Source organism: Hyperolius riggenbachi, chromosome 7 (genome assembly GCF_040937935.1).
Source record: "Hyperolius riggenbachi isolate aHypRig1 chromosome 7, aHypRig1.pri, whole genome shotgun sequence".
NCBI classification, from domain to species: domain Eukaryota; kingdom Metazoa; phylum Chordata; class Amphibia; order Anura; family Hyperoliidae; genus Hyperolius; species Hyperolius riggenbachi.
This window is the reverse complement of record NC_090652.1, coordinates 95,230,850-95,258,470: the sequence shown is the minus strand read 5'-3', so window position 1 is coordinate 95,258,470 and position 27,621 is coordinate 95,230,850. Positions and strand designations below refer to the sequence as shown.

The 27,621-nt window shown below is 47.1% G+C and overlaps 2 protein-coding genes across 5 annotated transcripts in view; one reads left to right on the top strand and one right to left on the bottom strand.

Moving 5' to 3' along the window:
• The window catches only part of IFT140 (intraflagellar transport 140), a 162,616-nt gene that overhangs the window by 39,237 nt on the left and 95,758 nt on the right, over positions 1-27,621 (bottom strand). The window lies entirely within an intron of this gene.
• Positions 406-27,621, top strand: TMEM204 (transmembrane protein 204). Its single transcript, XM_068244386.1, is given in 4 exon segments — positions 406-1,139; positions 1,142-1,354; positions 14,978-15,133; positions 26,865-27,621. Coding segments are annotated over 4 exon segments (660 nt in total). The 5' UTR covers positions 406-1,093; the 3' UTR covers positions 27,110-27,621.

Here is a 27,621-nt window from a genome sequence, read left to right as displayed (position 1 = left end):
TTTCACGCGCATTTTAAATTTTATACTTTTCCGCAATAGGTGTGCTTTAATTTTTGTTAGTGCAAATAAAGAGTATCGTACAGAGGAATAATCTTGTTTAATGTTCTCCGCTGCTTTGGAAACTAGTTCTCTCCTTCACAGCAGACTGCATTAACTGAAAGACACAGTAGTCAGTAATGCTTTTCTGATGATCTGTGATACCCTCCAGTAAGTTTTATGCCTGAAAGGATGAATTATGGTTGAGAGTTGGGGGGAGGGAAGATGGGGCTATGGAAGGGGAAACTACTGTTGCAGGAAATGCATCCTTACTTTGGAGAACTTCTATCTACACACAAGCAGAGCCAGAGCATTGCTCTCCAATGAGGAGGGGTGAGCTGGGAAACAGAGGAAAGGGGGGGTGGGAAACGGAGCGACACAAAAACAACCATTTCCTCCTCTCCGAGAGAGACAGTTAGGAAACAAATTAACAGAATCCCATGCCAAAAATATATATATCCGTAAAACAAAAACTTCCTATCAGCTGCTGCCTCCCCTCTCTGCCTTTCTCTCCCTGTGACTCACGTCCATCACACACGCTATCAGGAGCTCTCCGCTTTCATCCTCCAGCAGCTGCAGAGAGAAGTCAGGGCTTTCTGCTTCTTCAGTTTCCATTCTCCCTGGTCATGTTCTGCATTGTTCTACAGTTAGAAGCTGCTGCACCTCTGTTCCTTCAGTGACTTGAACATACACTCCCTTGGCTTGTCTGTGGGTAGAAAGAAGCCACATCTGGATCACATCTGTCTTCTTGGGGCGTGGGAAGAAGAGAGTCCGATTTCCACAGTGCCTGGGGTCCAGACGGGAATGCTGGTGCATCTTGGACTGGAGGAGGTGGAGGTTGCATTGCAGGAGTGTGGATAAAGCAAAGACAGAGGATTACTGGACTGTCATCTTCTCAACTCCCTTTAATGGGACTTCTAAGCCAGCTTGGCTGGCTGTGCCATTCCTGGGGGACTCTCACCTCTCAAAATGAGTGGAGATGTCCTCTAGCTGCTCCTGATCCTGCACCGTGCAGCAGCACTGGTCCCATTTAAGAAGACTTTGGTGGCCACAGGCTATGGGCATGCATAAACTCGTGGCCGTGGCTGTGGCAGTGGCACTGGTATCCTTATTCTGAACAATGTGGCTGCCTTCACTCCGAACTGGGTGTACCAAACAATGGAGGAAGGACGCAAGCGCACCGTTGGACTTTGGAAGATGTGCTTGGCTGGAAGAGGGGTGAACACCCGGTCTGGACAGGGTGATGAAAGAGTATGCCAGTCTGTTGGCTGGGGATCAGAACCATCTGGCTTGCAAGAATCCCGGAACACAGTCAAGTGTAAGTACAGCAGTAGAGTTCCAGCTCACTGGCAAGAAGTACAAGATGTAGCGTGAATTGATACCTTTTATTGGCTTACTGAATAGACTGCAAGTGCAATCTAGTGACATGGCTCAGGTCTCTTATCATGGAGTAATAGGAGCAGTAGAGTGTTGTACCATGTTAGCCATCAGTAAACGCAAGAAGTTTTGAATTAGGTTAATAGCATTTATTGGCTAACTTAGGGGAAAACAAAAAATAAGCTTCCGGCTAATAAGCCTTCTTCAGACTTTGTTCCTGTATATTAAAGAGATGTTAAAACACACAGCTTATTGGGGTGTAACAAAGATCTGCAACCCTTGTAAAGGCTGGCTTTGTAATCTATTCAGTTACTTAACTCTACTTTTACTTAAATGTGAGTAAACTCCGGTCTCATCGCAAAGATTAACCATCAGGAGTTTAGCTTTCCCACGTTTCCTGTTACTTCTGCATAAACAACTCAAACAGCTTCCAAATAAATATTACCAGTAACTATTACAATGTCACCTGTAGCCTTAAAATCAATGCTAAAAGTAGATAACGTTTCTTAGGACAAACCTAATGCTGGAAAGAGGGGAGATGGAACCAACTAATTTGCTGAAATTTTCTATGCAGGCTTTTAACAGGTCTACTGTGCCAGATACACACCTCGGTTTCTGGAAAGCAAGCGTGTCTGGAGAACACTTTTACTGGTCAACACTCAACTGTAGCAATTACACATAGTCTAGTCTACAGTCTCTATATGGCACTAAAGCAAATGTCTGAAGTGTTTCACAGGCCCAATAGAAACCCTGAAATACAATTCCTCTGTAAGTGAACTAATTACAGCACTGTGTTACACAGTTCTAAGATGGCCAGCTAGTATTCCAGAGTCCACCACACACCGCCAATGCCTCAGTGGTGCCTTATTTAGATACTTGAATGCTGCAAAACATTAGTTATCTAACAAAGAAGATCAAAGTTTATTAAAAACTGTCTGCTAAGGACAGTCAAATTTTGCTACCCAAGTCATACAGAACCATGGCAAGGGCTACTGAGAAGTTAAGAGAATTGGCATTTAGACTATAACATTTGCATGTACACACAGCTGCAGGTAGTTTTTATCCAGGCTGCAATGGATTTATTCTTAAAAAAATAAATAAATCATGGGACCGCTACCTGTAAACATAATTCACCATCCATTCAGCACGGCTCTCTATAGTCCAATACGATCATGGAGAGGTTTGCAAAGTTTTTTCTTCCCGATAGCGGCCAGTTGTCAATAAGACCAGGTCAAGTTAGGTCTCTTTAGGATGTGCAGCATCCCTATGGAGTCCCTACAATATGCTTATATTGGGTGCTTTGGGGTAAAACTTTGCCTATGGCAAAAACAACTCCGTGTAGTAATGTTAGATTCAGGCATAACAATTCTACAAACATCCCTTCTCTTCTGCAATCAAATGAATGCGGGCAACAAGCCACTGGCTGAGCCAGATATTTTTGGCCAACGCTTTATCTAGGGACACCTTGATGCTCTCTTCCCACTCTCCCCTCTCTTTAGGACAGTACATGCCATTTGGTAGAGCTAAACATACATTATTATGGATTTATAAAAGGGAACATATTCCATGGTGCTGCATAAAGTAAGAAACAAACATGGGGTACAAAATAATACAGTCAATGATATACACCAATATGCAAAATACAGAGTTGGTAAAAAATACAGAATTGGAACAAAATACAGAATTGGTAATTGCAGTGACAAAATTAATATGGATAAATGTGTAACAAATTCCAAGACACAAAAAGGTGAGGCAGCACTGCCCTTGTGAGCTTACAATCTAAAGGAATGGGGGGGGGGGGGGGGACAAGAGATGGGGTAGTATACAGAATTCATACAATACATGAACTGTCACTACACAGGTGCAGACTATGAACAAACACCATCCTAAATGAAGAACTATGAAGAACTATACTGTTTTGGGCAGCAGAAGTCATTATTATTTAGTATTTATATAGCGCCGACTTCCGCAGCACTGTACAGAGTAAATTGACTTGTCACTAACTGTCACTCAGAGGGGCTCACAATCTAATCCCTACCATAGTCATATGTCTATATTGTGTAGTGTATGTATCATCATTCTGTAAGCCCTGCTAGATAGAATAAAGACACAGTAGAAGATAAGTAGGTGGCCAAGTACAAGGCATTTCTCAGGACCTGCTTGAACATGGGTGAGAGAGACCTAACAGGATTAGGCAGGGAATTCCAGAAAAGGAGTGATGCCCTAGAGAAGTCTTGGTGCATTAGATCAGCGTTTCCCAACCGCTGTGCCGCGGCACACTAGTGTGCCGCGGCATGTTGCCCGGTGTGCCGTGCGTTCCTACTGTATGTAGAACGCAGGAGGGGGAAAGCAGCGCTAGAAGGAGGGGCAGTGGAGGCAGCGGTGGGGAGGGGGGAAATATCCCCCCCCTCCCTCACCTGGGACCCCTCCTTCTGCCTCTCTCCCCCTCCATTTATGGGTGGCAAGTGCGGGGTCGGCGGCGGGGAGGCACGCGGAGAATTACTCACCACTTCCGCGTTCCAAGCGCCGGCAGCGTCATGTCGTCAGATCTCCGCCTTCAATGCCGCCCACTGTGCTTCCGCTAATCAGGAAGCACAGTGGGCGGCATTGAAGGTGGAGATCTGACGACATGACGCTGCCGGCGCTTGGAACGCAGAAGTGGTAAGTCTGCGCATGTCTCCCCGCCGCCGAGCCGCCCCGCACTTGCCACCGATAAATGGAGGGGGAGAGAGGCAGAAGGAGGGGTCCCAGGTGAGGGAGGGGGGGGATATTTCCCCCCTCCCCACCGCTGCCTCCACTGCCCCTTCTTCTAGCGCTGCTTCCCCCCCTCCTGGGCATCTATACTGGGGGCAACTAAACTAGCTACACTGGGGGCAACTAAACTAGCTACACTGGGGGCAACTAAACTAGCTATACTGGGGGCAATTAAACTAGCTATACTGGGGGCAACTAAACTAGCTACACTGGGGGCAACTAAACTAGCTACACTGGGGGCAACTATACTAGCTATACTGGGGCACTACCTACCTATACTGGGCACTATGCTAGCTATGCTGGGCACTATACTAGCTATACTGGGCACCATACTAGCTATCTGGGCACTATACTAGCTATCTGGGCACTATAGTAGCTATACCGGGCACTACCTACCTATACTGGGGCACTACCTATCCATACTGGGACTATACTAGCTATACTGGGGTAACTATACTAACCATACTAGGGCAACTAAACTCCCTATACTGGGGCAACTATGCTAGCTATGCAGCCGCACCCCAGCCCCCCCCCCCCCCCCATAGCCTGCTACACACGGCACTGTCCACTAGGTCGCGCAAACACCCGCGCGCCCCCCGCCGTTCCCCGGAGAAAAATATGGTCAGAAAGTGTTCCCCGGGCCGGAAAAGGTTGGGAACCACTGCATTAGATAACAAGTAATGTTCATTGATGGTCTAGATTTACACACCTAACACATCTGGAATACTGCACAACATCTGCTGAATGCTGAAGGGAGAAGGAGAAGAGGGATTGTAATGTATTGTATAAATGCATACATTCCTGGCGTCCACATGAAGGCGCTGTGCCCATCTCTGCCAGCCAGCCAATGCTCTATGGAACATCCACTTTGAAATGGGCACAATGTGTTTTTTTTTGTTTTTTTTAATAAAACTATACTTTAGAGAGTTCTGTTTCTATAGAAATAGAAGGATATCTGATGATCCAGCACAGCTCAAACATCAGCAGTACAAAAAGAAAAGGAGAAAGATTACGTTTAAAAAATGTGCTCGATTTGTCTCCACATGGTAAGAGAACATACATGTATCCAAAACTACATTTATGCTGGCCATACATTAGACGATTTTACCCGTCAGTGTACAGCAGATTCGATCACTGTGATTAAATCTGCTACAAATCGCTAAAGTACGGTAAACATTGCCTGATTGATTTCCATCCAAAATCAATCCATCCAGTTGGTCGGTCGCGCAGGAGAGAAAATTTTGCTCAATCAGCAACAGCGCAATACTAACTGCATTTGATTTGGCGTTGCAGTGTTTAGTACTCTCAACTTTCCCACTGGTGCGTGTCCTCCAGTGTCCAGTGGTTTACTTCATGCTGCAGGTCTCCTTCTCCCTGTGTGGTCTTCTCTTTCTGTCATGTGACACAAGCAGACGTTCAAACACTAGAGGTCTGGCAGGATACACGTCACCAGCATACATGCCGGGCCTCTAGTGTTTGAACTTCAGCTTCTGTCACATGACAGGAAGAGATTCTCCCACACAGGGAGAAAACAACCTGCGGTATGAAGTGAACCACTGGACATGGGAGGACTAGCGCCAGCGGGATAGGCGAGAGCTCTGCTGCAAGGGGGGCACACATTGGGGGGTTGGGGAGACCTGCGTGGCCTATCAGGCAGTGGTGGCTCCACAGAAAATTTTCATGCTGAAATCTATTGAAAATCTGTGTGCAGTGTGTGGGCAGCCAACAGATCCATCTATACACAAAATTCAATCAGAGAGGGATCTATCTGATGGTCATCTATAGGTGTATGGCCACCTTTCCCCTTAAGTGAAGCTATAAGCTCAGACATGGAAACTACTGTTGCTACATCTGTGCTTAAAGGTAGAAGCTATGTTATGCTAATATTGGTATTACTGAATGAAGGTGTTGCTGAACTGGATGCTGAACCAGCATGTAGAGGAAAGTTCTGACTGCTTGATGATTGCTTCGGGTCAGTGACTCATTAGGTACTCAAGCCAGAATTATTGCCTCAGAGTTTACACTTATATCGCTCCTAGCCACAAAGACTATTTCTAAGCAGCATATGTACTCTCCCTGTGAGTATATATCACCTGACCCTGCGCCAGTGAGCGATGACTCTGTGGCCAGCACTACAGTTTGGCACACCTTCACACTGATAGCTCCTAGTCACAAAGACAACTTCTAAGCGGCAGGGGAAGAGATGGATGGATTCCCTCTGTGCTCAGCAGTGAGAGCTACTCTCTGGTTGGGGAACATTTAAGGTGGCCATAAACTTATAGATGAAATGGGGCCCCCCAATGTGCACACATTTTCCCTTGCGTAGCCCTGGTGATCCTCAAAGCCTGGGGGCCCACCTTGCAAGGACTATAAAACAAGTGTGGACATCATAATCTTCACACGTATAACAAGTGTAGCCACAAAAACAACGAATCTGAAGAATGGACCGCTATATTGGAGTGAAGTAGTAGTTGGGGTTGCCTTACATTTCTGGGCCCTCCTTGAGGTTGAAGGGGCGGCACCCCTGTAGTTACGCCACTGAGCTAACAGTTGTCATCCAAGAACAATTTGAAAAAAAAAATATAGCAATGACGAGAAGCAGACTGGTTGCTATAAGCAATGCAAACATTTCTTCTGAGACTTTAAAGTAAACCTGTAATTATAAGAAAAGCTAAAGTGAGATACTTACCTCGGTGCTCCAGAGGCTTCCCACGTTCTCCTCCCGACCACTGATCCAGCACTGCGACCCTCTGAAAGTCTGCAGCCGTGCTCCCATCCATGAATGAGCGCAGCCGCACTGTGCCTGCCCAGTAGCACAGAGTCGCTCATGCTTGGCAAAAAAAGCTGAGCCCAATTGGCTCCGTGCTAAGCAGAGGCATTCCAGCACCGGTTCTGTGAAGGTGAGGAGGACAGGGGAAGCCTCTGGGATATCCATTTGGAGCACTTTTTTCCCTTTAGGTACACTTTAACACCAGTCCCTTAGCAATGGGGATGTAGAGGTTGGCCCTGGACTAGAGGGGCTCAACAGGGTCCAATTTTTGATCACTGTATTAGCTCTTTATTGGTGCATTGTTGGTAATGATCATCTCTATATGTGCTTTAAATAGTGGTAATCATTAACATAACCCCTCCCCTGCATACACCTGTCTGGCACTGCAGCTGTGCTGTCCTTGGCAAGTTTCTCTGATCCATAGTCATTATTTGAGTGCTTCAGGGGGACCAATCAAAAACCTGCCCATAGCACCTCAGCTACACCACTATTTAACACAAAAAATGAATAGAACTATTGAGTTCAATAAATCTCAGCTCATCGCTAAAGTGATGAATACTGTTATCTGATTGGCCGGCACCAATACCCTTATCTGGTTGGCTTTGTACCAAGTCATAAAATAAAACTTGAACATCCAGACCAGCGTAATTATCCCAAACTAAATATATTCACTGAAAAAATGCTGCAGGAATTTTCCTAAGAAGTCTTGGATTGCAGCTGTATAAACGAGAGTTTTACTTCATCAAATACTCAGGAGATGTGAGGCCTATTCCCTATCCAGCTTGGTTTAAGGCAGTAACCCCTTCCTGGCCATCCTAGAAGCAGTTAGTAAAGGAAGCTGTAGAGTCCTGCGGGTTCTCATCAGAAGGGAAACAGTTACAGAGAAAATGCACAGCATGCATTAGGTCACTAGTAATAAAACATTCATCATCCACTTTCCTTCCCCCTCCACTGCTCCCCCAAAGGTCAAATACCACATGTACAAAGCAGTGTGTAAAACAGTATGCAGCTTTGTAAAGAGTGTTACAGGATAGTGCGCTGTGCACGGGCCAACGACTCCCAGCCAAGGCTGTGTGTGTATGGTAACCCGGGAACATTCTCTGCATTACTGGATAATATCTATAGAATTACTGGGATTTAGGCAGAAACCCACAGAAAATCTTCAAAAATTAAAGATGCTGCTGACAATTCCAACAACTACAGCAAGTAGCAAAAATCCCTCTAAGAACTGCTGAAATCACCATATAATTGGCAGTGTGTTCTTGTCATGGTGACATCTACAGGATTGTCCTCAGTACAAGAAGGAAGAAGGGCCGGATTTACCAAAAGGCACTGTAGGCACATGCCTACAGGCGCCTGATGATGGAAAGGCGGCTCACTCTCCTCCCTGAGTGCCTCCCTCCTTCCCTACATTGTCCTGTTGAGAGTGTAAATGTTACTTACCCTGCTCTCAGCATTCCACTGACGAGATCTCCATTCAGCCAGGTGCATCTATAGCTACTTCATACTGAGGTTCCTCTAGCTACCTAATACTTGGGGGCACCGCTATCTATCTTAATACTGAGGGTACTTCTGGCTAACTCATAATAAGGGCACTTGTAGCTACCTATGATGGGTAAGGGAGAAGTGACAGCTGGGACAGCCAGCACACTTGTGGTGCAGTTTGGTGGGGGTTTGTAGGTGCTTGGAGGGGGAAGTCTAAGTTGCCAGAACATCTGTGCCTATAGGTTCCTGTGAGGTAAATCCAGGCCTGAGTACAAAGTAAGGCCCAACTTAACCCTAATAGTATTTTCTTGTTTTATTTGACATTGGAAAGGGTTAGAGTTACCGTTTAGTGCCCATTTTCACTACAAAATGGCAAAGCACATGCTAGGTGTACATACATTTCCATACATTTTTACATATGTTCCGTTTTCTTCCCTATTATGCAATTCTACATAGGGCAAAACCCATCTCTGGATATTTGTTAGGAAAAGGTATGCAAAAAATGCATACATGTGTTTTACAGTTAAATACATTCAACAAGAATTGCACTCGAAACCCAATTGCATATGGAAAATGTCTGCACGTTTCTTCACACGTGGAAACTCATTATTTTATGTACCATGCGTTCTAATGCATATCTGCATGGGCAAAAACACATGCAGTGGAAATGGGCAATTGTTTCCACAGACCTTTGTGGCATCCATTAGAGTAAGAGGAACAAGAAATTAATAAAGTATGTTGAAACAAACACACACAATCCCCCTCTCACCCAAAAAGCAAAAGTATCATAATCCTGCCCATGAGTACACGTGGTGAAAAAAGTGCCCTTGGGGGAAGTTACATTGGGAGGGGGAGGTCTCTGGATAATAATGAGGCATCCCTCATTCTCCTTAGCACCCCCAATCCAGTGCTACTTCCCCCCAACCCCCAAAGTCCACCGACAAGCCCTTGCTCACGCAGGTGAACTAAATGCTTCCACCACTGGGACCACAAACAGTTTCCGTCTTACACAGGTGGAGTAGCTGCTTTCTGTTAGCTCCAGAATAGTCAAGTCCGATCCAGTCCGCTCTACTGCGCCAAAGCAGTAGAGATTGGACGCGATCGGGCCCGGCTATTTCCATCGGAGCCCAATCGACTACTGTACCTGTGCGATGCGCATGCTGTTCAAGGGTCCCAGCGATGGAACGGGTTTTCTGAAGGTGACGGGGGAAGCAGAGAGGAGTAGCTCCAGGGGAGACATTTTTCCTTACAGGTTAAAGCTTGGTTCACACGTAAATCTGTACATTTCTGGTCCAGTCCTGTCCATTTTCTACCAGTTTTACCTGACTGGCCCGGAAATGTACCATTTACAGAAACACATAGAACACGGATATAAAACTGACAGGATTGGACTGGACATGTACAGATTGAACATAGCCTTAGAAACACATACAACATTGATGTCAACTGTAAAAAACTGACAGGACACCATTTTATGTATGAGCCAAGCCTTACTTTAAAGGAAAGCATGGTTTATCTGAAGCAAGGTTTCTGTCCCATCACATCATTTGTGAGACCCAAAGAGCTTCTGCTTTGCGAGATAAAGATGCAGCCCCCATCCTATTACTGCTAGTGCTAGGCATGCTCAATGGATTGTTATCAGTTTAAAGCAAGTTGCATGCAGCTTGGAACTGTACCAATTAACTGCACTTCCTATTTTTGAGTGGTCCAGTTCCTACGTGTATCAAATTTACACGCAAGCCAGAATTATTGCCATCGTAATGACCATCTCTGTTGGCTGCTCGGCAGGTCATGCAATAACTGCAGGTTTACCCATCAGATGATTCTGATGTAAGGTTTGCTTTAAAATGTGCCTCTAGAGAAAACAATTGCCCCATTTAGATAGGTTTGTCACTACAGTACCTCTGTCTCTACTTTTGTATATTCATGCTACTAACAGAGTAACCAAGAAGCTCAGGGTGACCCAAACCACTATGAATGTATAGGGGGCTAAAAGAGACTGAAAAACCCTCCTACTAAAAAGCAATGCTTGGTGTGAATCGCCTTCTTAACACAGAAGGAAACTTGCAAGAATTCAACTTTAAGTGAACATGTGTGGTTACCCACAGTGCAGCACTACTGAATATGCAAATTATCTATTTATACCCCTGTAGCCAGGCAAGCATCCAGAACCGCTGGTGTATAGCAAGCCTATAGATTTACATTTTGCACAGCCACATCAACCCCACATGTAGACAGCCTGCTTCGGACTTTGGTCCTCCTCAGTACATGGTAGAGATTGATATGGCTGTATGGGATAGGCTTGATATACACTAGCAGTTCTGGATGCTAGCTTGGCTACAGGGGCATAAAGAGATAATTTGCATAATCAGTAGTGGTGCATTGAGGGTGACCACAGATGTTCACTTAAAAGGTGAATTATTGCAAATTTCCTTCTAAGTAGGCAAACCACACCAAGCCTGCTACTAACCTGTCACCATGGAAACACCAGCTGGTTAGACAGAGGTATTGTGGGGTGTACTATGAGCAAACGTCTGTAGCCACACAATGGGGACATCTCAAGCGTACAGACCCCCATTTGGTGCTTCCTGCAGATAGATTACACAAACTCTCTTAATTTCTGAGAAGCATTTAGTTTTGTATGAATAGGATATAGCATCTGATGGAACTTGGTATATTTTTCCAAATAGCCTGTGATGAAGCGACAGCCTTGAACTGCGAAACTTGTGCAATACCACATTATGATAACTGCCCTAACCCTCCTGGCGGTCTATTAAAAACTGCCAGGGGGCAGCGCAGCAGTGTTTTTTTTATTTTTTTATTAAATCATGTAGCGGCATCCCCCCACCCGCTTCGATCGCCTCCAGCGATTTGCGATCAGGAAATCCCGTTCAAAGAACGGGATTTCCTGGAGGGCTTCCCCCATCGCCATGACAACGGGCTGGATGACGTCGTGACATCATTGGGAGCCCCGATCCACCCCTCAGCGCTGCCTGGCGCTGACAGGCCAGGCTGCTCAAGGGGTCTAGGGGGGGGGGGGGGGGTGGGTTGCGGTGCGGTGGGTAGCGGCAAATCGGCAGCGATCGGTATATGCACACGCAGCTAGCAAAGTGCAAATCGGCCCAGCAGGGCCTGAGAAATCCTCCTGCGCGGCTTACCCCTACCGCCAGGAAGGTTAATGTGGTCACACACGATCCAATAAAATGATCCCAATTGAACAATTGGTTGTAAAGAAAAAAATTAAAAGCTTTTTTTTTTTTTTTATTGGTTTGTGAATTTCCCACTTAAAGAAAATCTGTAATGAAAAAACTCCCCTGGGGGGTACTCACCTCGGGTGGGGGAAGCCTCTGGATCCTATTGAAGCTTCCCCCTTCCTCCTCGGTCCCACGGCGGCGGAGAGAATGCTCCCGGAGCGGCGGCGGTGTAAATATTTACCTTTTGGCTCCAGCGCAGGCGCAGTATCCGCTCTTCCCACAGAGATAGGCGAAAATAGCCGATCTCCGTCGGGCCGCTCTACTGCGCAGGCGCAAGTCTCTTGCACCTGCGCAGTAGAGCGGACCCGACGGAGATCGGCTGTTTTCACCTATCTCTGTCAGAAGAGCCCCCGCTGGAGCCCGAAAAGGTAAATATTGCACAGGCTGTCGGATTTGTCGCCTGTGCGTTCCGGGGGCTGCAGCGAGACCGCCGCAGGACACAGGAGGACAGGGGAAGTCTGGATAGGGTCCAGAGGCTTCCCCCTACTGAGGTGAGTACCCACCAGGGGAACTTTTTTCAGTACAGGTTTTCTTTAACTTTTATTTACCATAAAAGAAGATCGGGAGTGGTGGAGTTTCTGATCAATTTATAAAAAAATGGAATGCCGAAGGATAGACTGTTAAATTCTTGATTCATAGACCCAAGCAATTTTTTCAGAGGTTTCAATCATTTTTGTATCCATAATTGGGGGAAAAAATTGAGCACGTCTGTAACATTTCAAAATTCTGACCAATGTATCACAATCAATCAGAAAAAATGATTGTAGTCTTTGAATTAAAAAGAAATGTAAAAATAAAATTGTATGGCGTGTGGCCACCCTTTTGATTTCACTTTCCAATTTCCTGAAAGAGGGAGAGTCAAAGGGTACCCCTGAAGTGACACGAGGAGATAAGAATGCCTGTGCACAGTATCAATCCTACATAGAACTAAGCTGTGTTACTTGAGATCAATTCTACCTGAAAAACTAAAATGCTCCAAAACCGCTCTAAAAACCCAAATCGCTCCAAAAATTGCAATTGCTCCAAAATCATTCCCAAAATTGCAATTGCTGAAAAAACTACGGTACTTCCCTTTTCTCTGCTTTGGAAATAAGGGACTGCAGGTTCAAACAGGTACATTCTCCTAACTGTGTAATATTTTTTTTTTATTTTTTTGGGAGGGGGGGCGGGTAGAGAGCAATAATTTTAATATATTTTATTCACTGTAGTATTTATTGTATTCAGCATAAAGAACTTTCTCACCCAGCACACATCCAGGTTGGCAGCTTCCTATAGGCATAATCATGTGACCAAGATCCAGGGAAACAGGAAGTAAAGCCAAAAGCAAATGTACTACAGGTGAACTCAAAAAATTTGAATATCGTACAAAAGATCATTTATATCAGTAATTAAATTTAAAAGGTGAAACTAATACGGTATATGAAATAGGAACCCTTTGCAGCTGTTTTGGATTAATTAGCTGATTAGAGTCTGACACTTTGAGCCTAGAATAATTTTCACAATATTCTAATTGTCCGAGATTTTGATTTTGTGGTTCTTATAAGCTGTCAGCCATAATCATCAAAATGAAAACAAATTAAGGCTTGAAATATCTCGCTTTGCTTGTAATGAGTCCATTTCATATATTAGTTTCACTTTTTAAGTTGAATTACTTAAATAAATGAATTTTGCATGATATTCTATTTTTTTGAGTTTCACCTTGTTACCTGTCAGGATTGAACTCAATTCTGTGGGTGGCACTGTGGGCTCTCAAGTCTGTCTGTCATTAAAGCAGGAGAATTAGCCATACTATGCCAGGGGAAAAAACACATAGAAGTAGATAAATACTTCATCTACTTACATACCATATGTATTGTACTGTCCACGTTTTGATTTCAGTGAATTTTATATAGTAAATGACGAGAATTCTGTCCCTGGTGGGAACTATGTCTTTAGCCTCGATTGAAGCTATATACTGATGTCATTTCTTCCCTTAAAGGAATACTGTAGGGGGGTCGGGGAAAAATGAGTTGAACTCACCCGGGGCTTCTAATGGTCCCCCGCAGACATCCTGTGCCCGTGCAGCCACTCACCGATTCTCCGGCCCCGCCTCCAGTTCACTTCTGGAAAACCACTGCGCCTGCGCTGCCGTGTCCTCGCTCCCGCTGATGTCACCAAAAGCGTACTGCGCAGGCACAGACCATACTGGGCCTGCGCAGTACGCTCCTGGTGACATCAGCGGGAGCGAGGACACGGCAATGCAGGCGCAGTGGTTTTCAGACTTTAAAGTCTGAAATTCCAGAAGTGAGCCGGAGGCGGGGCCGAAGCATCGGTGAGCGGCTGCGCGGGCACAGGATGTCTGCGGGGGACCATTAGAAGCCCCGGGTGAGTTCAACTCATTTTCCCCCACCCCCCCTACAGTATCCCTTTAACTTTTTTTTATTTTCTCCTCCAATTGCTGAGTCACCTCAGCCTTGCTTGTAAACACAAGTGAGCAGAGGATCATGTTTCACATAGGCAGATAGGCAGGGAAATAAAGGGAAGAGGAGGAATATATTATAGAGAAAAAGAATCCTCAGCATGTAACTGTTTGGCAATGGCACTAAAAGGGTCAGTGCTCCTAAGGTATAGGATAACTCCAAACCATAAAAGCAGAAAAAGTTTTGAATGCAGGATTAGCATCTTTATCACTTAATACACTCAGACCAGTTTTTGTTGAAATGTGATTTTAATGGTGACAATCCCGCTCTAAAACTTTTTAACTTTAAAACAAGTATTACTTTTGAAATGCTTTGTTCTGCTACAGGGTGAGCAGGATACTCATTTTCACCATATATGTGGAAACTGTAGATCCCCTTAACATGTTAGATTAACATAACAATTCAACTTCTGCTATAGTTTTACATCTGCATATTTTACACAAGTCAAAGTGGGGTTGTATTTCAACAAATAAGGACTGGATTAATATATTTAAAAAAAACAAAAAACTACTCTTAGGAGGCAAGTGTTTGCTTCTCTAATTTGGCTCATAGCACACAATAATAATCCTAATATTTGTATAGCGCTTTTCTCCTGTCGGACTCAAAGCACGGAAGAGCTGCAGCCACTGAGGGTGCGCTTATGAGGCCATCCTACAGTGTTAGGGAGTCTTCCCAAAGGACTCCTTACATAATACGTACTAACCCTAACTGATAGCTACATAGCCTAATTACCATTCCTGTTACAGTTTTAGAGGCGCATGGATGTACCCATGGCACAATCTAAAAAGACAGCGTTTATTACACATGGGCATAGTGACTTATTACCTTCTCTCTCTCCACAGTGCAGTTTGACATGATGCGGGCCTGTAACCTGATTGCCACAGTTGCTCTTACTGCTGGACAGCTCATCTTCCTCATGGGACTAGTGCAGCTGCCTATTATTACTCAGGACTCCCAGTGGTGGGAAGAAGCCATTGCTGCAGTGTTTCAGCTTGCAAGTAAGTCAAAAATCTTATACTTTTGATTTTATTAAGTTATTAAGTCTAGTTTAGTTACTAACAAATTGGTGAAAATGTCTAACATGACAGGACGTTTTTTTTTTGTACTATGGTGACTTGGCCGGTGAACAAAGTAGTGCATACTGTGTAGTGCAGGGGTTCCATGGCAAAGCTCTGATGAGCGGGGGACAAAACAACAACACTGAGTTCATGGCATGCATCATCCTTCTGTTCGGTTTGCTAGGTGGAAGGCACAGACTGATCTTCCCTGAGAAGATTGTAACTTAAAGCAATGGTAGTTTGTGATGCAGGAGGCATTACCTGGGCTCCTGGCCAAGTATTGAAAAGGGCTTCAAAAAGCCTACAATCTCACAGGTCTGGAAGTATCTGCTGCAAAAGGCTTGTGCTGTCCCACTGGTAAAGGTCTTACAAAGTGCACTAAACATGGACAGGTACAGTAAAACCTTTGATTGCAAGTATCTAGGTCAGGCCCAGTTCACACCTGCGTTAAAAAGAAGCAGTCCGCTCGCGGATCGGAACAGATACTGTACAAACGGAACGGATGCGAACGGTTCCAATGTTAACCTATGAAAACTTTAACATCCATTAAAACGGACCCGTTCCACACGATCCGCTGAACGCACCGCAATATTCCTCCCTGCAGCAATTTTCCGGACCACTAAGCCCAACGGACCTGAAGTGGAAGATGAACACTAGTGAAGAAACAAACCGTTAAGGGGCAAAATCCACTGGAGATGGGAGTCTGGGGGGTATGTGGGGACGCAAGCCGTGTCTAGTGTACTGAGCAGCTGGGCGTGTGAGGGAGGGTGCAGCAGCCAGGCAGGTGAGGCAGGGTTAAAAAACTTACCCAGGCTTCCACCATCAATTGCATCCTTTGTCGCGTCACATGACTGCACTCCCTCCTTCAGCCTGGAAGGAGGAATCGTGGTAGTCACATGACACGATCTGTAATGCAAGATGGAAGCCTGGAAGAAACCCTCCCTACCGCCCGGCAGCAATTAAAGACAGAAGCCTGGGTAAGTTTTAACCCTCCCTCACCCGCCCTACTGCTGCACCCTCCTTCACCTGCCCGACTGCTGCACCCTCCCTCACCTGCCCGGCTGCTGCACCCTCCCTCACCTGCCCGGCTGCTGCACCCTCCCTCACCCGCCCTACTGCTGCACCCTCTCCCACCCACCCGGCTGCTGCACCCTCCCTCACCTGCCCGGCTGCTCCACCCTCCCTCACCTACCCGGCTGCTCCACCCTCCCTCACCTGACTGGCTGCTGCACCCTCTCTCACCTGCCCGGCTGCTGCACCCTCCCTCACCCGCCCTACTGCTGCAACCTCTCCCACCCGCCTGGCTGCTGCACCCTCCCTCACCTGCCCGGCTGCTCCACCCTCCCTCACCTGCCCGGCTGCTCCACCCTCCCTCACCTACGCGGCTGCTCCACCCTCCCTCACCTACCCGGCTGCTCCACCCTCCCTCACCTACCCGGCTGCTCCACCCTCCCTCACCAAACCGGCTGCTGCACCCTCTCTCACCTGCCCGGCTGCTGCACCCTCCCTCACCTGCCCGGCTGCTGCACCCTCCCTCACCCGCCCTACTGCTGCTGCACCCTTCCTTTACCTGTCCGGCTGCTGCACCCTCTCTCACCTGCCCTACTGTTGCAACTTCTCCCACCCACCCGGCTGCTGCACCCTCCCTCACCCGCCCGGCTGCTGCACCCTCCCTCACCCGCCCGGCTGCTGCACCCTCCCTAACCTGCCCGGCTGCTGCACCCTCCCTCACCTGCCCTACTGTTGCAACCTCTCCCACCCACCCGGCTGCTGCACCCTCCCTCACCTGCCCGGCTGCTCAACCCTCCCTCACCTGCCCGGCTGCTCCACCCTAACTCACCTGCCCGGCTGCTCCACCCTAACTCACCTGCCCGGCTGCTCCACCCTAACTCACCTGCCCGGATGCTCCACCCTAACTCACCCGCCCGGCTGCTGCACCCTCCCTCACCTGCCCGGCTGCTCCACCCTCCCTCACCTGCCCGGCTGCTCCACCCTCCCTCACCTACGCGGCTGCTCCACCCTCCCTCACCTACCCGGCTGCTCCACCCTCCCTCACCTACCCGGCTGCTCCACCCTCCCTCACCAAACCGGCTGCTGCACCCTCTCTCACCTGCCCGGCTGCTGCACCCTCCCTCACCTGCCCGGCTGCTGCACCCTCCCTCACCCGCCCTACTGCTGCTGCACCCTTCCTTTACCTGTCCGGCTGCTGCACCCTCTCTCACCTGCCCTACTGTTGCAACTTCTCCCACCCACCCGGCTGCTGCACCCTCCCTCACCCGCCCGGCTGCTGCACCCTCCCTCACCCGCCCGGCTGCTGCACCCTCCCTAACCTGCCCGGCTGCTGCACCCTCCCTCACCTGCCCTACTGTTGCAACCTCTCCCACCCACCCGGCTGCTGCACCCTCCCTCACCTGCCCGGCTGCTCAACCCTCCCTCACCTGCCCGGCTGCTCCACCCTAACTCACCTGCCCGGCTGCTCCACCCTAACTCACCTGCCCGGCTGCTCCACCCTAACTCACCCGCCCGGCTGCTCCACCCTCCCTTACCCGCCCGGCTGCTGCACCCTCCCTCACCCGCCCGGCTGCTGCACCCTCCCTCACCTGCCCGGCTGCTGCACCCTCCCTCACCTGCCCGGCTGCTGCTCCTTCCCTCACCTGCCCTACTGTTGCAACCTCTCCCACCCGGCTGCTGCACCCTCCCTCACCCACCTGGCTGCTCCACCCTCCCTCACCCGCCCGGCTGCTGCACCCTCCCTCACCTGCCCGGCTGCTGCTCCTTCCCTCACCTGCCCTACTGTTGCAACCTCTCCCACCCAACCGGCTGCTGCACCCTCTCTCACACTTTGAAGCCATCACCGATCTTCAGATCTTCGGTAGAAGAATTCTTCTGCAATCATTGTTCAGTGATAAACCGAAAAGGCAGGAGTGGCTATCCCCGCGTGAGTTCTGGACAGAGGACGCCTTGAGGGCCCTTAGAATATATTAGAAGATTTGGAGGCCAATCCGGATAATCTTGATATACCCGATATGGTCGAATCAGAGGGCCCAGTTTGTGCCCCCCCCCCAATGTTTCAGCCACAACTTGGTGACGTGGGACTTAGGAATAGATCCACTAAATTCCCCCCTTTTACATTGAATTCAAGCTTGAAGACATTCATGAAGGTAGTGGAGGATGATTTATCACGCATAAGGATTGAGAATCCTTTAGATTCCAATCTGAATGAGCTGGAACAACAGGCATTGAGTGCACTAAAAGAACAGAAAGACTGGGTGATCAAACCCTCTGATAAAGGGGGAAATGTAGTCATTATGACTAACATGGACTACAAATGTATGTGTATGGAGATATTAGACAACCAACAGTGCTACAGTAGGGTCTCCATGTCGAGGGCTGCCAGATGTCAGGCAGACCTGTCCATCATTATCGATGATGCTGTTCGTCGAAATGCGATTAGTGATGATACGAGTCAATTTTTGAAAGTAATTAACCCTATTACACCCACATTCTATGCCCTACCTAAGGTGCACAAACGCATGGTTAACCCCCCAGGCCGCCCGATTGTATCTGGCAGGGGTTCCCTGACGGAAAGGCCGAGCATCTACTTGGACAAATTTCTTCAACCCCATGTGCAGTCTCTGCCGTCGTATTTTAGAGATACCCTGCACTTGTTACAGATCCTTAACCTGCTGAGCGGTCTGGACGAGCTCAGCTCGTCCAACACCGCCAGAGGCTGCCGCTCAGGCCCTGCTGGGCCGATTTTGATGAAATAAAAAGCAGCACACGCAGCCGGCACTTTGCCAGCCGCGTGTGCTGCCTGATCGCCGCCGCTCTGCGGCGATCCGCCGCGAGCAGCGGCGAAAGAGGGTCCCCCCAGCCGCCTGAGCCCAGCGTAGCCGGAACAAAAAGTTCCGGCCAGCGCTAAGGGCTGGATCGGAGGCGGCTGACGTCAGGACGTCGGCTGACGTCGATGACGTCACTCCGCTCGTCGCTATGGCGACGATGTAAGCAAAACAAGGAAGGCCGCTCATTGTGGCCTTCCTTGTTTATTCTGGGCGCCGGGGGCGATCGGAAGATCGCCTCCGGAGCGCCCTCTAGTGGGCTTTCATGCAGCCAACTTTCAGTTGGCTGCATGAAATAGTTTTTTTTTTATTTAAAAAAAACCCTCCCGCAGCCGCCCTGGCGATCTTATCAGAACGCCAGGGTGGTTAATGGATTACAGGTCCCAGCCGGTACATCTTTGGTGGCTCTCGATGTGGAGGCCCTCTATTCCAGCATCCCTCATGATTTAGGTATCCAGGCAGTGGGCACCTTTCTGAGCGAACTAAGCATTATGCATGCAGCACACAATGGGTTTTTGCTATCTTTGCTTGAATTCCTTTTAAATAACAATATCTTTGTATTTGAGGGGGTCCACTACCTCCAGGTGCAGGGCGCGGCGATGGGGACTACCTGTGCCCCGTCCTACGCAAACCTGTACCTGGGGGAGTGGGAGAGAGAGATTTTCTCGGATGAGTCCCTGTCGATGTACCTGTGCCACATTTTGGCATGGCACAGGTACATCGACGATATCTTACTATTTTGGACAGGTGGGCAGGAGTTGCTCACAAAATTCGTGCATCAGCTAAATGATAACGGACGCAATTTGCGTTTTACGTTCCAGGTGGACGACAGGGCTATCCCCTTTCTGGACTTAAAGATATCCTTGGATGGTGAGGGCCATGTGACCACCACCCTATATAGGAAAGAAACTTCCACTAACTCTCTGTTGAGAGCGGATAGCTTCCACCCTTCACATACTGTCAGAGGTGTTCCTACCGGGCAGTATCTGAGGGTGCGAAGGAACTGCTCTGAGGCAGCTTCCTTCGAGAAAGAGGCTAATGACTTACGCAAGAGGTTCCGGGATAGGGGATACCGTGATGTCCATCTGAGACGCGCTTATCAACGCGCAGCTCTTGCTGATCGCGAGGCTCTAATAGGAGTACAACAGAACTCCACGCGTGCACAGAACGAGATACGCTTTTGCACGAGATACTGTGTCCAAAGTGGTTTGATCATGGACGTCCTGAAACGTCACTGGTATATTTTACGCAATGACCCCAAATTAAGTTCTTTGGTTCCAGAGTTCCCTAAAGTCTCTTTTAGGAGGGCACCCTCCCTAAGAGACCTTCTAGTTAACAGCCACTTTACTGGATCAGGAGACACCACCAGACACTGTAGGGTGACGGGGACCTACAGGTGTGGTGGCTGTACAACCTGTCGTTTTATGCAGGTAGGGAGAGTTGTCGACCTGCCGGATGGTAGAACCTGGACGCTTCCTCATTTTGTTAACTGTGATACTACTTTAGTGGTGTACCTCTTGGTCTGTCCCTGCGGAGCTTTTTACGTGGGGAAGACCAAGAGGGAACTCAGGAGACGAATTAATGAACATATATCTAAAATAAAAAGTAAGGATCCAGTAGTTCTATCTCCGGTAGCTCGACACTTTAAGACGGTGCATGGGGGAAAGTACCATGACCTGAGGGTCATAGGCTTGGATCGTATACATACCAACATTCGGGGGGGGGGTAACTTTGATAGATTGGTCCTCCAGCGTGAAGCACGTTGGATCTTTGAACTAAGTGCCACCACCACCCCAGGGTTAAATGACTCTCAGAGCTATTCCTCCTTTTTGCCGCTGTGATTGACGGTTTCTCCCTTTCCCTGGCGTCCTGTGTGTGTACTGATGCGCCATCTACTTTTTGGCGGTGCGTCAGCAGTGCGTGTGCCCCTGGCCTGGCAGATGTGGGCATGATCCGGCCTTGTGTTGTGGTTGCACCACACACCTTGTGGCTATTGACATATCAAATTTTGCGTAATCTATATGGATAGTTTCCTATATGGGACCCAGTTTTCAGATCTGTGGCTGCCACTTATTATGTATATTTTTCTTTATTTTCTCTTTTTATTAGCCACTGTTCCACCTAAATAGCTTGAATCCTGTTGGTTTTGGTCTTCGGTGTAATGGCCGCCGGACACCTCCGCCCCCATGCTCCTCCTTTGTCTGTAGACACTATCCGTGTCCTGCTGACGGGCTGCGTGTGTGGGCGGCCGTGCCCGGATTGGCCGCTGATCAGCTCTAATAGACAGTGTGTGCGTGATTGCGTGTATCCTGCTGGTTGACACGCCCCCTTGAAAAAGCCGGAAGTGAACCGGCGAAACATGTCAGGTCCACACGGCGTGCCGGTGTAACCCTCGTGGAGTGTGCCCGCCCTCTGCCATACTCCATTCCGCCTAGCCGCACTATCTGGACACCCTTGCTGGAACAGTATGCAGCTCCTTTCTGGACTTGGACGATTCCAGCCACAGCATCTAAGTTGACCAGTTTCTTCCCTCTGAGGTGGATTACAGCAAATTACTGGACCTTAAGTGAGCTGCACAGCGAACTGGGAGCCATCATGTTATCACTCTAGACACCCCGAAACTGCATGGAACGGGTAGAGTATATTTGATTAACGTGGGCTCTATGTACTGCTCCGCTGCTGGCTGTTTGCTTATGCTTCGCTGGCTTACTACTTGCTGTTTGAGGTCTGCAGACTGTGCTTTTCATGTGTGGCTTAAAGCGGATGGACTACTCTCTCCTTGTTCATACATTATGGAACTTTCATTGCTTGTCCGAATGCCATTATTGAAGGAATCAACACCATCACCCGCATAGTTTTGTGGGCATCTCTGTATTGGCTTTGCACGCAATTTGAACACTATCCCTGTATGTATGGTGGTTTGGATGATTGAGTGGCAGATAGGATAGGGCCGGCTACCCTCCCCCCGGGTGTACACCCTTTTAGACTGGAATGTAGAAAAAATTTTATGTTGCAATATTTGAATAAAATTTATATTTTTTTATATGAAATTGTGTTTCAATTGGAGTGCACTCCTCCTCCTATTTACCCTCGTATTTTTGTATTTATACCCTCTCTCACACGCCCGGCTGCTGCACCCTCCCTCACCCGCCCGGCTGCTGCACCCTCCCTCACCTGCCCGGCTGCTGCACCCTCCCTCACCTGCCCGGCTGCTGCACCCTCCCTCACCTGCCCGGCTGCTGCACCCTCCCTAAGCCGCCCAGCTGCTGGAGCAATTGGAGTGGTAACGGTGATTAGATCCGTTTGCCAGTGTGAACTAAGCCTTATGGATCCGGTGAATCGGAGACTGGTTCCATTTTACCTGATCCATTTGGCTTTATTTCCCAATGTATGTGAACCAGGCCTATATGCACTTTGCAAGACAAACAAACTTTTTTATGAAATTGCGATTTGATAAGCAAGCAACGTCTTGATATACAAGCAAACAACATATACATGATTCACGTCATCACAACTGAGCCAAATGTAGGGACTTTACAATGTCACATTTTACAGTAAAATCCTCAAGAGTAGGCAAAAGCAACGGTCACTGGATAAGTTCCGTGTTAAAGTCGCACAAAAAAAGGTTGGGGTGAGCCAACAGATAGAAAGGATTCTGTTAGTTAGTTATAGTGAAATTCTTTTTTACTTTACACAGTACAGTACTTTGTATTAAATATTATTCTATAACTGTTTTTTGATTGTAGAACAAATCAACTGAGTTTTCATCAATCCTTATGGGGAAATTTGTTTTGATATAAGAGTGCTTTTGATTACAAGTAGTCTTCCGGAACAAATTAAGCTTGCAAACCAAGATTTCACTCTATATGCAGGCTGACAGCCAGCTATGGAGCCTCTGCTTAAAGTGTACCCAAGGCAACATGTGACATGAGATAAACATGTGTATGTACAGTGCAAAACATTAACAACCAGGCTGTTTTACTTGTCTTATTTTGCTGCCTGAAAGATGTTTTGGTTTTTTTTGGTATGGAAGAGACAGCTTCTGTTTTGTTGGTACCTTTTCGGGAATTTAGTAAACATCACTGATAAGGTAATTACAGCCATACACGTTTTCCTGGCAGAATACAACTTCTGAGAGCAGGAGGATATAAAAAAGGTCAATAGTTCATGTATTTTCATTTAGGGACACTTAAAGAGACTCTGAAGTCTCCCTAAATCACTGTTTTTACTTCACAACCGTTAAGCATTATTGCCCCCTCTGAAACGCCGCATCCCAGCGGCTGAAATCTCAATGAATCCCCCCAAAACCACAGGACAAAAATCCACGACTTTCCAGGTCGTGGATTTTGCTACCCGAGGGAGGCAAAGCTTTGGGCTGTAGCTCTGCCTCCAGTCCAATCAATCTGCGATGATCGCCGACTCTCCCCACCCTTCTCAGTGAAAGAAGACAGAGGGGCGGGAAGAGGCGGAGATCCGCGCAGATTGACTGATTAGAGGCAGAGCTACTGCTCAAAGCTCTGCCTCTACAGGAAGCAATCCCCTAACCTTCGCCAGAGGATTTTGGGGGGATTGATTGAGACTGCAGCCACAGGGATGCAGCTTTTCAGGTAGGGCAATCATGCCTAACACTATTGTGAAATAAAAACAGTGATTTAGGGATGTTTCAGACTCTGGTTAATAGGCTGCCACTGAGCAGAGACCACAAAACATTCAATCTACTTTGTAAATGTTTAAATATAAAATAAGACAATGGGATACATTTTTTAGGAGTAGGAGGATAAATACAGTTGTTTATCTCATCAGTTTATTTTCACCTCGGGTTCACTTTAAAGGCAAATCTTAACATTATAATTTAGCCATCGGGAATTACTGCTTGTGTTTAGGGGGTTACCAATGTATTCAGTAATTCATTACGGAGATACACAAGGCGCATCCTGTTGAACTCAATGGATGTAGGTCTTTTTTTCAACCCCAATAACTATGTAACTATGTAATGAAGCAGCATATTTTGTCCTACAAAGAGAAAGTGGGACGAAGAGCCAGCTGCAAAAGAAACTCACATTTACTCTAGCAGGCCAAATGTTATTACTGTCCGAGGCAAAATGAGGCCCAAGGACTGGAGTTTAACATCCCTGGGCTAAGCCATCCCATAGATAAACACTATAATGCGAAGGTATGGAGAGACTGTCCTGCAGGAAGTGACATCATTGGCTAGGAAATCCTGCAAGACAGGTAGTGTAATCTCCAACAGCATAATCAGGTGACATGGAGCCTAGCACAGCTTTCCTGCTGGCTCTGTACTTCTTGTATCTATGAAGAAGGGAGTACCACCTATGCTATAGGCAACTATTACATAGGATACATAGGGACAGAGGCCCCAAAAAGATCTGATTTTGGGTACCATGGTATGTAGTTATGCCTCTAGTTCTGTCCTCTGCACCAATTACCTTGCACTGTTTTACTGAACAAGCCCTGCTTGCACGAAAGAAAAATGAAATTAAAATAATAAAAATACCAAAAATCTGATGAATGATTCACTGTAAATGGCTTTTCTGAAATTCATGAACACCTGCAGTGTTGGATTGCTGGCCCACTACTTTATGTAATCATTAATCAAAATACTTTCCATTATCTCAGTACAGTTTGCACCGGGTCTACCCCTTTAAGCTGCTTCCGCAACAGTTTTGCTGTCCTGCACCCCCCTATCAGTTTTTCATGTCCCAAGCTTTCAAGGCCCAGTTTGCATAACAGGTAGTAACAGGCATTTCCTCCTCCTGTATAGGGACATCCTGGCGCCCTACAGTCTCTGTCCCTCAGCCCAGCGTTCAGAGCAGACTGCAGCATGAAAAAAAAAGAGGAAGCTAAGGGCAGGCTAAATATAGTTCAGGGAGTGTGCATACTGCTGTGTGCCAGGGGGAGACAAAACAACAACACAGAGAACTTCCTTCCCAATAAAAACAGGGAGAGGAACTGCGGCCAACTGACAGGAGAACAGTGCTGGTGATCTCTGCTGTTCTGCCAAAGCTGGAGTCCTGATAAGAAATCATTCATAAACTGTCTGCTGTATAACCTTATTCAGGCTGCTTTACATGCACAGGCTGTATGCCAGGGCCCTATTGGAGCCATTATTACATTTTACAGAATTTAACTTCTCCATAATCATCCGCAACCCCCTTCCCTGTATACAGGAGATGCAACTGTATACACCTATTGACTGTTAGACTCCCTACAGTTTCCCATCCAAACCACAACCTCCACCTCTCTCCACTGTTTCCAATATAATTTGACTGGCAAGCTTGACCATGCACCCCTGAGATATTTTATCCAGATAGTAATTAGATACCTGTCACACATCTTTTATGAAATGGCAGACCAGCACCTAAGCACTTTTTTCAGGCTAGAGGGAGGCAATTTAGAGGTAGGCAGATATAGTATGGTGTTATCTGCACAGGAATAACATCAGTTTTAGGCTGATATAACAGGCTTCAGGAGTAAATGCTCTTCCAAGGTGATGAAGTGTAAAGACAGTGAAGTAGAGGACCAAAGACTGAGCCTTGAGGAACGCTGACAGCTTACAGTGAGATAAGGAGATCTGTAATGAGCAGGTGACAGAATGCAGGGAGTGAAAAAGTTCACTGACTGACATATACCGGTACTTGTGAATTTTACTGACTTGAAGATAAACTGTTGTCTATACTCTGTATAGCAAGGCGTCTTTTTCATGAGCAGCTGAAGGCAATAAAGTTGCCATCTGTCAGCTGCTCCCGTCCACCAGCCAGGCATTTTCTAGCGCTTGGCACAGGTGGTAGACAGGTGGATCGCCATGTAGTTGCATCACCATGCTTAGATGCGACATGAGAATTTTTTTGCAGCAGATATAACCGAATGCAGCCATTCAGCTGAACGTAATTGCCACTGAATGGTGCTTGTGGCCAGCAGCCGGGCAGCTGAACTGCTCGACAAACCAGCGGTTCAGCTGTTTGTGGAAAAGAGGCCTAAAGCTAGTACTATTCATTCTCCTACAGAGTGGCTGGTAATTCTGAAGTCAGGGGAACTCTAATTTCAAAATACATTCCTGCCATTTGGCCCATGATATTTCCCAAAAACTTGCTATTGGTTCATTTCTGTGATGGGTGGGGCCTCTCTAGTCCATCGTGAAGACTTAAAAGCAAGAGGAAGTCTGGGAAAACACTTGCATGTTCATTTCTAGTGAAGGTCATGTCATTGAGAAGCATGTGTTTGATCAGCTGAGAGACTTGCATATCTATCACTTGACGAAACTGATCACATGCTTCTCTGTGAGTTCTCCTAGACATGGTTATCACTATCCATTTCTATGAAAAAAGAAGGTGGGAGGAGTAATACTCCTGTGGTGGGGTAAAGCAATGCCTGGGAAAATCCACCCTGGAGGATCAGAATAATGCAAAAATATGGTCAAGCTCTGGACATCAGGGGCATCCTTTACCAACATAAAATGACTGTTTGATCAGAATTATGCATTTGCCCAGAACAACCTATATCAACATAAAATGACTGATCAGAATTATGCATTTGCCCAGAACAACCTATCAGAATCCTTGTTTTCATTGAACAGCTGTAACCTGAAGTTAGTTAGTTTAATCAATTGCTTCACTTTTGTTCCTTTTTCCTTTCCAAATCCACCCACAGAGTGAGCTGACGTAACTAAAACTACATGTAAAGTAACTGTTTATATACATTATGTTCAACACAGGTTTGTATCCAATGCACTAAAACATGAATGAAATAAATGATAGACTTACAATGTGAAAGTTACATAAATCCCAAGTCATTTACTTCATATTCTTTTTCAGGCTTTGTTCTGGTCATAGGGCTGGTGACCTTCTACCGGATTGGCCCTCACACTAACCTGTCCTGGTCCTGCTACCTAGACATCGGTGCTTGCCTGCTGGCGACTTTGGCAGCTGCTATCCTTATATGGAATATACTCCACCGGCGGGAGGATTGTATGGCACCCCGCGTTATCGTCATCAGCCGGACCTTGACTGCTCGTTTCCGCAGAGGACCAGACAACGATTACGTGGAGTCTCCCTGCTGATTAAAGCACTGAACGGGCAAGATGAGGCATTCCAGTACAAAAACAGTTGCTGAGCAACCGAGGACATGAATAGGAATTCATGAGAACAAGATATATTCAACGTAAAATGGCCAGCATTTGTACAGCTTTCTATGACAGATCGGATCTGACGTCTAACCCACAGCCTATACTTCTCGTCAGCATCGTGAAAGGCTATTGTCATGTGGCTTGCTCTTGGGATATAAGTAGTAGCATCTGCCAAGCTCATGTTTGGTACCTGGTTGTAATGTAAAATAATGCATCTTTTTTTACACTTATCTACCTGGTTTGTGAGATGATAGCTATGAAGAGACCAAGAATTCCATAGCGGTTAAGCACTTTTGTCTCCAGAAATATTACAGATGTGCAATAATGTCGAATTGTCCTTAATCTGTAGGTCCTTGAAGCAGTCTCCACCAATGAGACCAGCAGCATCTGCCAGAGATGGCAGATCTGGTCCTTAAAGAGAACCCGAGGTGTGTTTAAAGAATGTT